Source organism: Colletotrichum gloeosporioides (assembly GCF_011800055.1).
Source record: "Colletotrichum gloeosporioides strain Lc1 chromosome Unknown consensus_28, whole genome shotgun sequence".
Classification (NCBI taxonomy): Eukaryota; Fungi; Ascomycota; class Sordariomycetes; order Glomerellales; family Glomerellaceae; genus Colletotrichum; species Colletotrichum gloeosporioides.
This window is the reverse complement of record NW_025544673.1, coordinates 449,614-464,665: the sequence shown is the minus strand read 5'-3', so window position 1 is coordinate 464,665 and position 15,052 is coordinate 449,614. Positions and strand designations below refer to the sequence as shown.

Below are 15,052 nucleotides of genomic sequence, written 5' to 3'. Positions count from 1 at the left end.
GTATGACCACCGTTCTCCCATCTGGGACGTGTACCCCCAAACATCACATCACCAAAACCACCCCCTTCACAAGAACGGTACGGTACGTAGCGAGCGACCCTCGAAAAAAAGAAAAAAAGTGACGCCTCATCTTCGTCCTTCGGCCCCCAAATGCTGACCAGGGGGGCGTGGCCCGTCCGAAAGGGAGGCCTCGAACGACACAGAACCAACCGTTCGTAGCCGGCCTTGCTTTGGAATCCTTTCCCTTTCCTTCTGCCTCTCGCCGCATACAATCCCATACCATACCTTTTCTCGAGATCAAAATCGTTGCCTGGGAAGGAACGAGGGCCAGAAACAACAAAACCTCGCAATCTCAACAGGCACACACCATCACAGCATCTTAAGAAGGGCATTTTTGCGGCCCCAAAGGCATCCTGCTTTCCCAGTCCGCGTCCCGCCTTCTACTGACGATTCGTCGTCTGCCTTGCCTTCTACTTTTTCGCCTCTCAGCCCGTGTCTCGACCCCGATATGCCGCAGGCAACAGAGCTCAGGAGGTTCTAGATGGAGTGAAGGAGAGAGAACACAGCCAACCCGAAAAGCATCGCAACTTTTTGACCCTTCTTCGCCTTAGACACGCGTGGACGTAAGTGTGAGCCGCTACCTCGTCCCTTCTCCTGCCCAACCCCCGTTCTACTGCTTCGCATCTACCGTGATTGCGAGGTCGTAGCCGGCAGCAGCATGCATCTTCGGTCTTCTCTTACCACCGCCCAAGCCGCTAGAGTCACACATGAACATCGAAACACACAAACATGCCTGCCCCAGTCCGGTCTGCATTTCACTCATTCCAAGGCCATTCGTCATTATTAATATACACATCTCTTGCCTTCGTTCTCGTTTTATCCTTGCAAAATGACGGACGGGCAAACAGCGGCCCGTGCCTCTTCGGCCACTCCCGTCCTTTAACGGGTTCTCGCTCCTCCATCCCATCCACCAAACGTACATTGGGGCCCCTTCTCTGCTGGTGGTTGTCCGCGGAAAGGGGGCTTTAGACTCGTGTCTGTCTGTATATAGCTAGGGTAGAAGAAGGCTACGATAAGAAAAGAAAATGCGGTTTTGAGTAACAAAAAAGAACAAGGGTGTGTCTGTGTCTTGGTCATCCGATCCGACATGACACCCAACACAACCACCACCCGGACTGCTCGCTCATCATGAAGAAAACTGCCCCGCCATGCCCCAAATTTGACTCCTTTCCTGCCGGCTGTGACTCTTCGTGCTGGGTATTCCGTCACTCCATTCAAACGTGGTCATGGCGCAGGAACATGTTCACTGCCCGTTAGGGATGTAGCGTTAGGAGGGAATAAAAAACAAAAGCAATCAACTACCCAATGATTCGTAAACCACCTCGCCTGTAAATGCTTGATCCGTCTGGCTCTCTTTATCTTGCCAATCCTGGCCGGCCGGCATGCCTCCCCTACACTTGTCGCCGACTCATGGCCGCGGTCGCTCCGGCAGATGCAAGGTCCTGTTTGGCGCTCACACTCCTCATCGCCGCGCGAGGTAGGTTACTGGTTCCGACGGTGATGCCGCCTGTCCCGGTGCTGGTGCGCTTGGCTGTGGCAACATGTACGGTTCCGGCGGTTGCGACCGAGGGTCTGCGCGAGGTCGGCGGCCCCGATACGGGCTTGTGAGGGCTTGCCCCGCTGACGTGCCTCGATCCAGGGTTGCTCTTGAAACCAGCGGCGGGGGGTTCGGGGAGTGGGCGCGGTGCCGCAGCCGTGGTGTGACGCTTCGCCGGGGACGCCTCGCGGGTCGTGGGGATGCGCGGAAGAGGGGCGCTCATCTTCTTGCCGCTGATGAACTCGTGATGAATGGCCTCCTCCGGCTTCAGACGCCTGTCCGGATCCCATCGCAGACATCTGGCGAGGAAGTCGAGGAATGCCTCGTCATCACACTTAAGAACCTGCTGGAGGGTCTTGGAAGAAGGACGGCGTCTTCGCCCCTTGGATGAAACCGTGAGGCGTGGTTTGCCCATTGAATCGAAAAACAGCTTCTTGCGCGTGCTCTTCTCAATCAGGTGCTTCTCTGGCGGGCCAAACACTTCCATGATACAAGCAAGCTGTTCCTGCTCATTCTCACCAGGGAAGATGGGCACTCCAGTGTACAGCTCGGCCAGGATACATCCCAAACTCCACATGTCGATGGGCATGCCATATGTCATGCCCAAGATGACCTCGGGGGATCGATAGAAACGCGACTGAATGTACGTGTACACCTTCTCGTTCTCGAAACAGCTAGAACCAAAATCGATGACCTTGATCTCTGAGTGCAGAGGATGACGCAACAGAATGTTCTCTGGCTTGAGATCGCAGTGAATAACCTTGTGCTGCTTGAGAAGGTTCAACGAGCTGAGCATCTGCTTGGTGAACCTGCGAATGAGCTTCAACGAAAATCCTCGGAACGCATTCGCCTTAATGAACTCGTAAAGGTTCATATCCAGAAGCTCGGTAGAGATGCAGAGATGTCCTCTGAAGTAGAAGCTGTGGGTAAAGTTGACCATGCTGTGCCTGTTCTTGGGATCCTGTTTTATTGTCAGTTGGAGAAGCTGGGCCGAACACTTTGAGTCTTACCCATTCGCGAAGCTTTTGCAGAATGTTAACTTCGACAAGAGCTTGCTGGTGGAATCTCTTCTTGTTGCGAATGATCTTGACGGCAACAAGCACGCCTGTCTTGTGATCAATGCACCGGACAACCTGGCCAAAACTTCCCTTTCCCAGTACATCGATAATCTCATAACGGTAAGCGAGATGGTCGCCAGGTACGATGGTGTAGTCTCCACGCTCGTCGTCGTAGCCGAAGTTCGGCGCGTCGGACTGGAGATCACCAACCACCTTGCGAGCGTTTTGCGTTCCGCAGAAGTAAATGTCGTTGTAGTCAACAATTTCGCCGCGCTCGTAGATGTTGAGCATCGCAATCCGGATGGCTTCCTGGGCACCCACTCGCTCCTTTGGCGTTGCGCGTTTCCTCAGGGCGTCAAGAGTTCGAGCCGCAATCTCGGTCTCTTTTCTTCTAGCGCCCATCTTCTTCATCTCCTCCTCGGCAACGAGGTCGTCCTTGTCGAGATCTGCGGTCCACGGGTCTGCCTGGCGAATCGCCGTCGCTGACGCCTTCGGTCGAAGAATCTTCTGCATGACAGAGGGGTTGTGAGGGTGAGATGATTCGGGGTGAGCCTTGGGAACGGAAGCCGAGGTCCAATTCTCGCTCTTAGTCCTATCGTGGCCCAAGCTTGCCGCCGAGCTCTTCCTCCTTCTCGAATCCAGGTAAGATGTGTTAACCTTGACAGACGGACTTGGGCTGTTCTTTGCCGAGCTGAGGTTCGAGACCGTGGCGGAGATGGGCAAGCGCGGCGGAGGCATCTGTTCCTTACTAAGGCTGCGCTCTAACGTTTTGTCCTGTGCAGATTTCGAGTCGTTCTTTCCACGCTTCCACGACAAGCTCAGCTTTCTACGCAGCGAGCTCATTGACGATGGCGTAGGGGGCTCCTCTGGATCGGACGCTGGAGGTGTTGGCGAGATTGCCTTGGAAGGTCGGGGAGCACGCGGGCCAGACGGCTTTTGAATGGGCTTCACGTCAAGAGGCCCAGTGATGTTGGTTAAGTCGCCGCCCGTCTTGGACCTCTTCAGGAACGCGGGGTCGGGGCCTCCCTTGGGTACTGAAGAAGACAAGAACGGGGACACGCTGGGCTTGTTGGTTGGCTTTCTGGACAAGGCCTCGAATGACTCGGATGAGCTTGTACCATCAGCGCCAGATGCACTGTCGAGACGTGCGTGGTGGACAGTACTGCTGCTTCGCAGACTGAAGTCCGACTTATCGTCTTGTCGGTTCCTAGAGAAGAAGGAGCTCTTAGACGCGGTCATGGGGGTGGTGGGCGTCTTCGCGGTAATACGCGACGGTGGCGGGCTTAAGTTCCTGTCGGGACCATTTTGACCCAACGCTGCGATCTTGGCGGTCGTGGATGGGTTCAGCGGCCCAACAGTAATTGGGGGCAGCCGCACAGGAGGAGGGTTCTTTCTCGATTGAGACGGATTGCCTTTCTTTTCGGCGTCCAGGGCTGCTGCATTCGTCGACTTCCGGGTGCTGGGCTTTCGTACCAGCTTGACAGCGGGTTCAGGGAGCGACGGGATGGAGAAACTGCCAGTGGAGTTACTATTGATGCTGCTAGCATCCGCAGCAAGATTGGCTTTCCGCTTGTCCAAAAACGACCCTTCTGTGGCTGACTGCTGTGGTGATTCGTACGCTTTCGGAATAGCAGGCACGGGCGGAACGTCCTCCTCGTCATCAGCGGAATGGGAGTTATGGTTATGTGGGGTAAATTGCTTGGGGGCTGGCAGACGCGACGCACTTCCCGCGGCGGGTGCCCGTGGCTGGATTGATGAGCCGGTTGAGGTTCTGATGGTATTAAAGCTGTTGGTCGAGGTGATGGACAAGCCCGAACTGTACGATTTCCTGTGCATGTCGGGAGTTGTTCGAGATGACGATGGCGTAGCGGATGCCTTTCGGGGTATCATCGATGGGGATCTGGAGTGTTCTCGGTGCTCAAGCGGCGGGGGAGGCGGCGCGTTGGCCAGCTGGGTGAGACTCGGGACGTGGTGCATGGACATGCGCTTCATTCGTCGCGTGTCGGTCGGACTGATGGTCCTGGCACCGAGACCGCTTGCATGCGATGCGTGGGACCCTCCTCCGGGCATTACTGACTGTCTTCTCGACTGCGAATGGGCAGAACCGCCGCCGCCGCTGCCAGTGTTTCCCTTGCTTCCACCTCGAGGTGATCGAGGAGATATCGTGGAAAGACGACTGCTGTCGGGGGTCGAGAGATTTGTGGTGCTTGTCCGGGGTAGTGCTTGGTGCATCGATTTAGCTTTGGTCGCTCTGTTCGTGAGGTTTCGCGGAGTCTCAAAACCAGCGCCGGAGCTGCCATCGATCGAGGTCCGAGTGGAATCGGGTCCACCACCAGCGTTGCCTATGATGCTCGGTCTCCTACTCCTTTGCGCAGTGCGACTGCCGAAGTCCGTTTCAATGGGACCCGGACCGATGGATTTCCTGGGAGGCTTCGCAATATTGGTGATATTGGTGTTTGACACTGGAGGGTAATGACTCTGACGTCGGGGTCTCGTGGCTGAAGACCCAGTCGCAGAATCAGTGCCGGACGTTGGTCCTGAGGCGATGGATGAAATGCTGGCCTGTCTGTTGGAGGTACTAGGTCTCCTCAGAATAGAACCAGATCTACCAGGGCGGGTCGCGGTCTGAGGAATACCACCAGCACGCGCGGCTCCGCCATTCTGGGTCGTATTGGAAACCCCGCCCATTTTGTCGGTCATGCTCTGAGTCTCTAGAATGCTGCCTTGACCGGTCGGGGACGGGAACTGGGTCAATTTGAAATCGTGGGATGCGGACTCAAGGCTGCTTTGAAGGTCGTCGAAGCTGACCGAGGGCAGAAAGTCGAATGAATTAGTCGCCTCTCCTACTTCATTCGCGGCGCCATTCCGACCGAATGAAAACAGAGAGTGGTTGTTGGCCGAAGATGCACTGAGCATTGGACCGTCTGCGAGCGAGCCCTTTGAGGGAGAGATGGTTCTCGAGTCCGGGATGCCCCTATTACTGCAAGTTTTTGGCGGATTAGCACATTGGTTTCTTCAGGGATGCAGGGCACAGCAGCAACAAAGAGCGGGTAAGGGGGGCGGGACAGGGTAAAAAAAAGAAGAGCGGGAAACGAAAGATGAGGGCATTCCATACAGTCTTGTCGGGGACTGGTTCGCCGGTCGCGGGCCAGCAGGTACTCTATGCTCCCTTATCATGTGTACTCAGTGCAACGGCCAGCGCGCAGGTCATGCGAGCGTTGGACGTGAAGGCGTGAGTAGAGAAGCCGACGAGGCGAGATGTGGCGAGATTAGGGAGTCGGCGAATGTTGAGTCGAGGGCGCGGTGCGATTTCGCGAGCGGGCAACCTCAGTCCGGTCAGGGAGCTGAGAGCATTGATGATGCTACCTCATTCCGGGGAACAACAGTGGGCAGGGCGGTACGGTCGATGGGATGTGGCGGCGATTCGTCGACGGGGAAAATAGACGTGATTGAAGATTTCGAAGTCGACGGGATGTTGTGGAAAGGAGAGGCAGGCGGGCGCGGTCGGGATTACCACCAAGCCGTCGGGGGCAGGTTGGAGTGAGGTTGGAGTGTGAACCGGTGCAGTCCTGAAGGAGACGAGACGAGACGAGACGACGACGACTGGTCTGGTCGGGACTGGTCCTGGAGTGGACTGGTCTGGTGGTTGTTTTTGTCGAAAAAGAAGGGCCCGTCGCCGCTTGTCAGTGGCAGGCAGGTCAGTGGTCACGACCAGGGTGGTGGAGCGCTGGACTGGAGCACTGGAGCAGACTGGAGCCTCTTTCTCGGTTCCTCACCCCCGTCCAGAGGTGCGTAGATGCGAATCAGAAGCGTGCAGTGAGTGCGGGTGGAGGAAGAGACTGGACTGGTGCAAGTTGGATGGATGGATGCCGGGAGCGAGAAAGCGGTACAGGTGCAGCGTGGTATCTAACTGAAGTGCAGGCGCAGGTACCTACGGATGGATACCTTCCTTCCTACGTACGTCTGTGTCCCTGACCTCTTTTGCTTTGCCTTTTGTTCCTCTCCAGTGCCGTCGAAGACGATGGCAGGTGACCGGACTGTCTACCTACAAACACAGAGGTGAGGAGGACAGAGACCAGACATCCACTCTCCCAATCATTCCCTCAGACTGCAGGTTGGCCCAGGCGATGGAGGTCAGGTCCCTGACTCTGTTGTGAGGATCTACCTAAGGCCCGGAAAGTAAGGTACGAGGCCGAAGCAAACCTACATGCCTTAGGATGATTCACCCGGGAAGTATCTCTTCCCTCATTTACAGTGGTAAGCTACAAGACGGGAGGCAGACAAGGTCAGGTCCCTTGAGCACGCTACACGCTGCAGCTGCAGGCCAGAGACATGGAGGCCGGGCTTGGTGGGCGAACGCAGTTCACCGGGGGGGAAACATTGAAATGGGCGGGGAAAGGGACGGGATTGGGGGGAGGACCTAGGAAAAACTCGCTGCAAAATAGAAAAAAATAAAAAGGCGGCGGCGGGTGATGATGGCAGTAGCGCGGCGAAATAGCGGTGGTGAGGGTGGGTGGACACTGGACTGGACTGCCCAGTGCCCGTAGTGGTGGTGGTCGGTGCCAGTGCCCGCCCGCCGTCCGCCCGCTCACTCGCTGGGCCCCGTCCAAAAACTCGCATTTTGATTTTGAGAAAGGGAGGTCGGGTTCCCGTTCAACAGGGATACCCGTTCGTTCCTTGCACGAGCTCCTCCTTCTCTGGTCTGCGCTAGCAGAAAAAGGGACTCCGCAGGTGCCCACGGTGCCTTACCGACTTCAACTTCCTTCCCACCAACCTACGGGTTCCCAGGTGGCACCTACCTCACGGAAATCGCAGCTTGGGCGGTGTGAGCAAATGGAAGATGGAACCCGCCAAATAGCGTGCTGCTGCCCCCTCTCGCCCCCTCTCGTAGTGATCATTGTTTCCCTGGCCGCTAAATAACCTCCCAAAATGAGGCAAATCTTATGGAGCGGGCGGGTATCAAATTCAATCCATCCTTCCCTACCTCGCTCCATCCATCTCGTCCCATCTCACCACGCCCATCAAATATGATCCATCCCATCGCACCGACTAATCATTCAAGAGGGGAAGGGAGAAAAGTCCTCATGCGGGCGCCGTCAAATCGCCTTTATTCCCTCCCGCCATTGGGGACTTCAGAGTTGAGAGAGGGGTTCAAGACTCCAAAAACAAAACGGCCAGGGATCTTGAATTTCTCCACAGAGACAAGCAAACAATCATTTCCGCTCCGCTTGTCCAAGGTCAACCCTCTGCCATTAGCCGTCGACACCAAATACCACAGATTTGGTTTTTTATATTTTTTTTTTTTCTCGATGGCTCGCGTTGGTAGCGTTTGATAAAGACTCCGCTACTTGCAATCGCAGCGAGATGAAATGCAATATACACTTCTCCCCTACGTACGAAGCGCTCGGGGAGCCGCATCAACTCGCATCGCATGGCATCGCGTTCAAGATGAGCCATCGGCAACGCTCATCCGTACCACCTCACTTCAATTCCATGATCCACTGCCACGACACTACTGCCTACTTCGCAACTACACGACTCGTCCAGCTTCCAAGGAGCCAGTTCGAGTTTCGGGTTGCTGCAGCATCCCATGTGTGCGCGTAACCAAGTGGCGCGGCTGCGCTGCGGTTGCGCCGGGTCTCTGCACCGCACTTGCACTTCAGAGTTTACAAGACTCGTCCCAAAGGGGGCCGCACTGAAAGCTTCCGCTGTCCGGAGCCATCATTCGACGCGTCTCTCGTTTCCAGTCGCGCTGATGACGAGTGCTATTGGTGTGCCCGCTCCCACGGGCCCAGGTCCCAGTCTTCAGGCTCCATTTCCAAAGTCTCCAGACCAACAAGAGTCTGCGAAGACGACGTGTGTCCCTGCGTCACCGCGGCATCTTGTTGTCCTTGTCGTCGCCGCATCAACCAAGAGAGAGGACCCTGGACCCCATGCATGGGGGGGACCGCTCAACTGTCTCAACGCCTAAAGCAACATGTCAATCTGTCCAGTGGGAATGGGGGATTTGGGGGAAGCCGCCTGCCGGGATGGGATCACAATGGGACGGGATGCATGGGTCCATCTGCATCTTAGGCTGGCTCCCCAAGAGGATTGGATGGGACACAGCTACTCTGCACACACAGCAAACCAATTCCCCGTGCAGACGTCCGTCATGCAAGTCGCTGGCAGGTCGCGAGTAGCGGCCAGTAACCGCGTCCTCGTTTCCGGGGACAACCGTAAACAACAGGCCGGATATCTGGTGCAAGTCAGCCCTAGGATTGATGCCCATGGCGATATCGATGGCCTGTGTGGCTGTCCTTTTCTTCAGCACCAAGCAGAAGAGACAACGTGGGCTTGCAGCAGCGGCTGACACGGTTGACCGTTGCCCAACTCCCGGCTGCCGGGGATCGGCTGGACAGTCGGGCAAAATGGGGCTCTGTCTGTCTTTCGATGGTCAACAGTCCTTGTCACTTGTCATTCGGCATCACTGACCGACCTGGCAGCCCGACCGGAGACGAAGCGGTGACATTGACAGCTGCCCTTCGTGCTTTGCGGGCCTCCATGAGACTTTGATTGCGCCATGCGCCAGTCCTGGTCGACGGGCACGTTCTTGACGGTCATCAGACTCGCCTGTTGACTCAGAATGCGCCGCTGCCAGAGACTCAATTAGAGTGGCTCGCGCTGATGATTTGAGTTGGATTTGAACCGTCAGGTCGATATGAAAGGAACGGCAGCCCGATTGCATCAACTTCGGCTGGGCTCCTGATACAGGCCATCATTTCGTGGGATATTGTTTTGCTGTCTTGGGTAGCCAATCATAAGACACGAAGTTGGCTATCCGTGTTCCAATGTTTTCTTAACAGGGTCATGCTATCATCGGGTGCCTGACCGCCTGCCTACAACATCTTGCTGCGCTGGGCCCGTCGGCTTTCGTTTCGAACCCTCAGTCACTCAATGCGAACCATCAAATTCGAGATCTACATGGCGACGCGTTGCCGTCGCATTCGGTCGCTCGAAGCTGGTTGACACCCAGCGCTCTCAACGTCCTCAGGTCCTTGTCGATTATGTACGTCTTGGTCGATGGCCTTTACTTGCCTTGCTTGCCTCACCTGAGCTGTCTCGAAGCTTGACTTCGTATGACTGAAGCCGTCTGCGGTCCGGTCTGGTCTAGACAATCACCCGTCACGGTCCATGTCAAAAGCGTTAAGAGGTACTTCTTGCCAGTATGCAGAAGCTCCGGCCGCAGCGATCTGCTTCCCTTTTTAGCCAGGGGAAACACTAGCAAACTGGCTCCATTCCAGCAGAGAGCGCGGGCTACAGCAGGACCCCAGCTTCTGCAGCTTCAACCCAACGAAGAGTCGCTGGCTTCTGTGTCACGCATACCCTGAGGCGATGGAGCGTCTCTTACGGCAGGCCATTGTTCTTGAGCAACTCTGGGGACTCCTGTCCGCCGCGTTGAAGCGATGAGCCTTCGCCCGATCGACTTAGACTGGCATGCGGCCGGGCAAGCCCATAACGGGGCCCGAGCAGTTGTCGGCGGATGCCTCCTTCTCTTCTAGCGTGGCGTTTGCCCTCTTCCGTGGTGCCTTTCAAGCCCTCCTCTTGTCATGTCGAAGACGCCGGGCTGTCAAAGAGGCATTCTCCACGCTTCTTTATTCCTTCAACCCCCAGTGCACGTGCTACCAAGCAAACACTAGCCAACTTGAGAACCGGCCTAGGAGCAGGCGCAATTTCCCAGCCCGTGTTGGCTATGGGGGGTCATATCGCGATTTCACGGCGAAGGGCTTTGTCGATTCATTCTAATTATCTAATCAGTTGACAGTACCTTATGAACAACTAAGATTTACAGAGACGGAATGGTTGCAACCTCTACGACCAAGTATTTCAATTGCCTCAGAGGCTGAAACTGCCGATTTCCGTCACGTAAGGGCAAGACTGCCAATCGTCTTGTGTCTTCGGATGGCAATGGCGCTGTAATTTGAGATGGAGGGCCATCTTCAGCGGAGATCTGCTCAACAATCGGCCACACCCCGCCGCCAGATCTCGTGGTGCATCCCCTCCAATTCGTCAGCCACACCCGTCCTACGCCAACGTCCTATTTGGGGTTAATTATTCATACTGGCAGTGGGTGACACCAACATCCTCGTCTGGGTATTTGGTCGCGGATGCGGAAACTGGTGAGCTTGAGGAAGTGCATGATGCTTGACGCAAGCACTGGTATCCGTCATGTAGGCGCTGCCGTTGAATGCCAGCGTCTGCTAGACACAGTCTGATGCGTGCAACTGCTGCGACATCTCTCATGAAAAAGACTGACACTGGATGGCATGCAGCTTACCTACGGTGGCAGGTGCAGCAGCTCAGGCCTGAGCTCACGTTGGTTGGTGCTGGTGCTGGCCGCATGTGATGTCAACCGCCGCAAACTGCCAATGCCAATCGACTGCCGCAGACTCCGCTCCAGGAGGCCGCTGCCGCCGGACCCAGCAGCACCCACACCCACCTCATGTCTTCATCACATGCAGCTGGGGAAGCTCTTCTGCCTGCAGCCAGCAACCTACCCCGGAGCAGCTCATCCGCATCACACGGCTCCATCCCCAACCCAGGCGCTCCAACTTTGACGCTCAGGTTGGAAAACGCCGACGAAAAAGACACGAGTTGCAGGTTACGCAAGTTTCGGCGCACCGTCAGAGCACACCTTCGAGGACAACAGCTGTGCACGCTGGGCAGCTGCCTGCCTGCCGCCGGACGATGACGTGACCCCTCAGAACGTCAAACACCGAGCAAACGAAACACGCGCTGGCGCATCCCGCCTCGCACCGTCTACACCCACCAACGGCATCCTTGCGGTCACGGCATCGGCACCGGTGACCATGGACGAATACACGGCCGACTTGTTCATCTCCCGCGATGATACTTCCGACAGCTCGCCGCCGCAGCAGCGGCAGCCGCCTCCGACCGTCGTCGTAGACGAATGGCCCCAGGACTCCGACGCCAACGACACCACCCCGTCCAAGAAATCGCCGTCCGGCCTGCGCTCGCGCATCGCGAACAATCTCAGCAAGAAGACGAGCATTCAGGATCGCCTGGTTGAAAGGTAAGTCTTCATGGAGAAGTTGGTTCTTCGAGAATGGCACACTGACACTGTTAGACTCCTTCAGCAAGTCATTCCCGAGAGCTCCGATGGCCTCACCGGCGGCGACGACACTCTGGCCCCGGGCTTCCCCGCGGACAAGACCTCAACCTTCTCCCAGCGACCAAACTTCAACATCACGACAATGTCCAACAACTTCCGCCGCTTCAACGCCCGCATCGGCGTGGTCTTCAAGTTCCAAGCCCGCGTTGTCCGCCTGCTGAGCTGGCGCCGTCCGACACACACACTTTCCCTCCTCGCCGTCTACACCTTCGTCTGCCTGGACCCGTACCTCCTGGCAGTCGTCCCCCTCGCCGGCTTTCTACTCGCAGTCTTCATCCCCCATTTCCTCGCCCGCCACCCGGCGCCGCCTTCCGGCACCCTCTCCTCCGAACAGTCCGTCGGCTACTCCCCAAAAGGCCCGCCGCTCGCACCCGCGCGCACCGTCAAGCCGGTCAAGGAGCTCAGCAAGGACTTCTTCCGCAACATGCGCGACCTCCAGAATTCGATGGACGACTTCTGCGTCGCCCACGACAGCGTCGTCTCGAGCGTCCTCCCCATCACAAACTTCTCCAACGAAGCCCTCTCCTCGGCGCTCTTCCTCGCCCTGACCCTCACCACAGTCTTCATGACCACCTTCGCCTCCGTCTTCCCCTGGCGCCTCATCGCCCTCGTCGCAGGCTGGGGCCTCATCCTCTCCGGCCACCCGGCCATCGCCCCGCTCCTCACGCACACCCACGACACCCACGTCGCCCCGCACCAACCCCTCGCCCGCTCGAGCGTCGAGGCCTGGATCGCCGCCGACATCATCCTCGACTCGGCCCCCGAGACCCGCGAGGTCGAGATCTTTGAGCTGCAGCGCCAGTCCCACGACGAGTGGGAGCCCTGGCTCTTCTCCCCATCGCCGTACGACCCGCTCTCCCAGCCGCGCATCGCGGGCGAGCGGCCCCGCGGCACGCGCTTCTTCGAGGACGTCCTGCCGCCCGACGGGTGGGAGTGGTCCGAGAAGAAGTGGGCGCTGGATCTTTGGAGCAGGGAGTGGGTCGAGGAGCGTATCATCACGGGCGTTGAGGTCGAGACGGAGGGCGAGCGCTGGGTCTACGACATGTACGACGAGAACTCGAACTTCTCGGGCGGCGTCATGGACTCGCCCACCACGGCCAAGGGCAAGGCGAGGGTGCCCGCGGCGCCGACGCTGAGCTGGGAGGAGGGCGAGGACGGCACCGGGCGCAGGGGCGAGTGGAGGAGGCGGAGGTGGGTTCGGCTCGTCAAGAGGAGAGCCACGACAAGCCTTGCGTGATGAGTGTAGTGTTACGGGTGTTTTTGCGTGCGTGATGAGCCAACGAGTCGGTTGGTATTGTATTATATGATGATGAATAACATGAACATATTCCCAAATAAACCTCGTTTACCCAGTGATTTTGATGACATGATCCCACTTCGTTTCCTTCATTATCACGCCGGGCTATTGCATGCTATTGAGGAATCGTCTCATCATAAAAGTTCATTTCCATAAACACAGACGCTGTGGGAATCATTACCCCCATCACGCGTCTGCGCATGTCTGTAACTGCCTAAATCCCAGGTCCAAGTCTAAATGCAGCCGTCCGGCGTGCCAGCCGGGATTCTCTGTAACACCAAGAAAATGCCATCCTGTGGTTTCTCCCCCACCCTGAACAACACTAAGAGGGGCGAGGAAAGTATGCGAGGCAAACACACCGGGTTTACCCTTCACAGACCAATGCTCCGTGACATAAACCCCCGGGTATGACGTTCCCAATTCTAAACCCCCAAAAGCCCCTGATTTATCTCTTCAATGAGACAAAAGTGCTCAGATGATCATCTTGTCCAGAATCATGTGGATGCCCTTGTTCAGGCCCCGTCCCTCGTCAATGTCGTCGGCCAGCTTCCGGCCGCGGGCGATGAGCACGCCGACAACCTGCTTCGTGTAGTCGAAGCTACCGGTGCTCTCCATGCGCGACACGGCGTAGCGCTTGACCTCGACGTCGTTCGTCTTCTGGCCGAGGATGTTGATGAGCTTCAGGTCGGAGGGGTCGGAGCGGATGCTATGGATGATGGGGAAGCTGAACTTTCCCTCCGTCAGGTCCTCGCACATGCCCTTATTGTCCGAGTACTCCTGGCTGGAGAGGTTCATGTAGTCATCGCGGATCTGGAAGATGAGGCCCATGATGTTGACGAGGTCGACGCAATCCGTGAGGCTGCGAGACTCGGCCTGCATGAGCTTGATGCCGAGGCGGAAGAGGCCGCCCGTCTTGTTGCCGACCATCTCGAGGTAGTCCTCCTCGGTGGGACAGGTGAGGGTGTCGCGCCAGAAGAGATCCATGCCCTGGCCGCGGTGCAGGTGGACGAGCTCTTCCGCAAAGATGGAGATTGCCTTGGAGTTCTTAAGCTTCTGGACCTCCTGCAGAGCGCAAAAGTAAATGTAGTTGGCCGAGTTGATGGTCTGGGCCACACCAAAGATGTTGTGGGCGACGGGCAGGCCGCGGCGCAGGGAGGACGAGTCCTCGACGTCGTCGATGAGAAGGGAGGCCGTGTGGAGCATGCCGACGACGTTTGTGATGACGTCGAGGCTGGACTGGGGGACATCGAGGAAGATGTTGAAGGCCTGAATAAGCTGGGCGCGGAAGTCCTTGCCCGGATGGGCGAAGAGGTAGTCGAAGGGGCCGGTGATGACCTTGTCCTTCTCCTCGGGCCAGGCCTTGCGAGTGAAGTTGAGGTCGGCGGTCGCATAGCGCGAGGGGTCGGGGGGCGGAGGAGGCTGCATCGTGACGGTGAAGGAGGTTGTCGTGAGTGCGCCGGAGGGACGGCGGCGGTGGAAGGAGGAAGAATGGGAGTGCTTGTGGGTGCGGGAGCTGACGGAGGCGGCGCGGTTGAGCCAGTCGGTTTCGGGGACGGTGCGGAGGGGTGCCTTGGACGATGTCGTCGGCACAGACGCCGTGGCTTGGGCAGATAGAGAGGTGGGAACCGTCGCGGCGGCGGCAGTTGTTGAGGAAGAGGACGAGTGGCTCGTTGAAGATCTGCGTGGGGGTATGGCGTTTGGCGGAGAGGAGGGGAAGGAGGGGTTATTTGAAGGATCCGAGGGTTTGGTGCCTGGGTCGCTTGTTGGAGAGTTGTCGTTAGGCACGCCCATCGTGAAAGGGAGCCTCTTTGCAAAGGCGGACCGGAAGATGCGTGGCTTCTTATGGGTGGCGGCGCCTGGATCTGGAACAGCCGCCGTGGCAGCCGCAGGAGAAACAGCAGTAGCTTCTACCACGGGCCGGAGCTCGC

The 15,052-nt window shown here is 57.4% G+C and overlaps 3 protein-coding genes across 3 annotated transcripts; 1 reads left to right on the top strand and 2 right to left on the bottom strand.

The window, feature by feature from the left end:
• Positions 1–1,451: 1,451 nt before the first annotated feature.
• Positions 1,452–5,571, bottom strand: GCG54_00012034 (Dual specificity protein kinase pom1; the record flags this gene model as incomplete). The annotated part of the gene is made up of 2 exons (XM_045411922.1): positions 1,452–2,558; positions 2,608–5,571. The coding sequence occupies 2 exons, from the start codon at positions 5,569–5,571 to the stop codon at positions 1,452–1,454; spliced, it is 4,071 nt and encodes a 1,356-aa protein (XP_045266795.1).
• Positions 5,572–11,504: 5,933 nt separating this feature from the next.
• On the top strand, positions 11,505–13,064 carry GCG54_00012033 (Peroxisomal membrane protein PEX28; the record flags this gene model as incomplete). Its single annotated transcript, XM_045411921.1, has 2 exons — positions 11,505–11,728; positions 11,783–13,064. The coding sequence occupies 2 exons, from the start codon at positions 11,505–11,507 to the stop codon at positions 13,062–13,064; spliced, it is 1,506 nt and encodes a 501-aa protein (XP_045266794.1).
• Positions 13,065–13,595: 531 nt separating this feature from the next.
• GCG54_00012032 (Geranylgeranyl pyrophosphate synthase) lies at positions 13,596–14,915 on the bottom strand (the record flags this gene model as incomplete). The annotated part of the gene is made up of 1 exon (XM_045411920.1): positions 13,596–14,915. The coding sequence occupies one exon, from the start codon at positions 14,913–14,915 to the stop codon at positions 13,596–13,598; it is 1,320 nt and encodes a 439-aa protein (XP_045266793.1).
• Between the last annotated feature and the right edge of the window lie 137 nt (positions 14,916–15,052).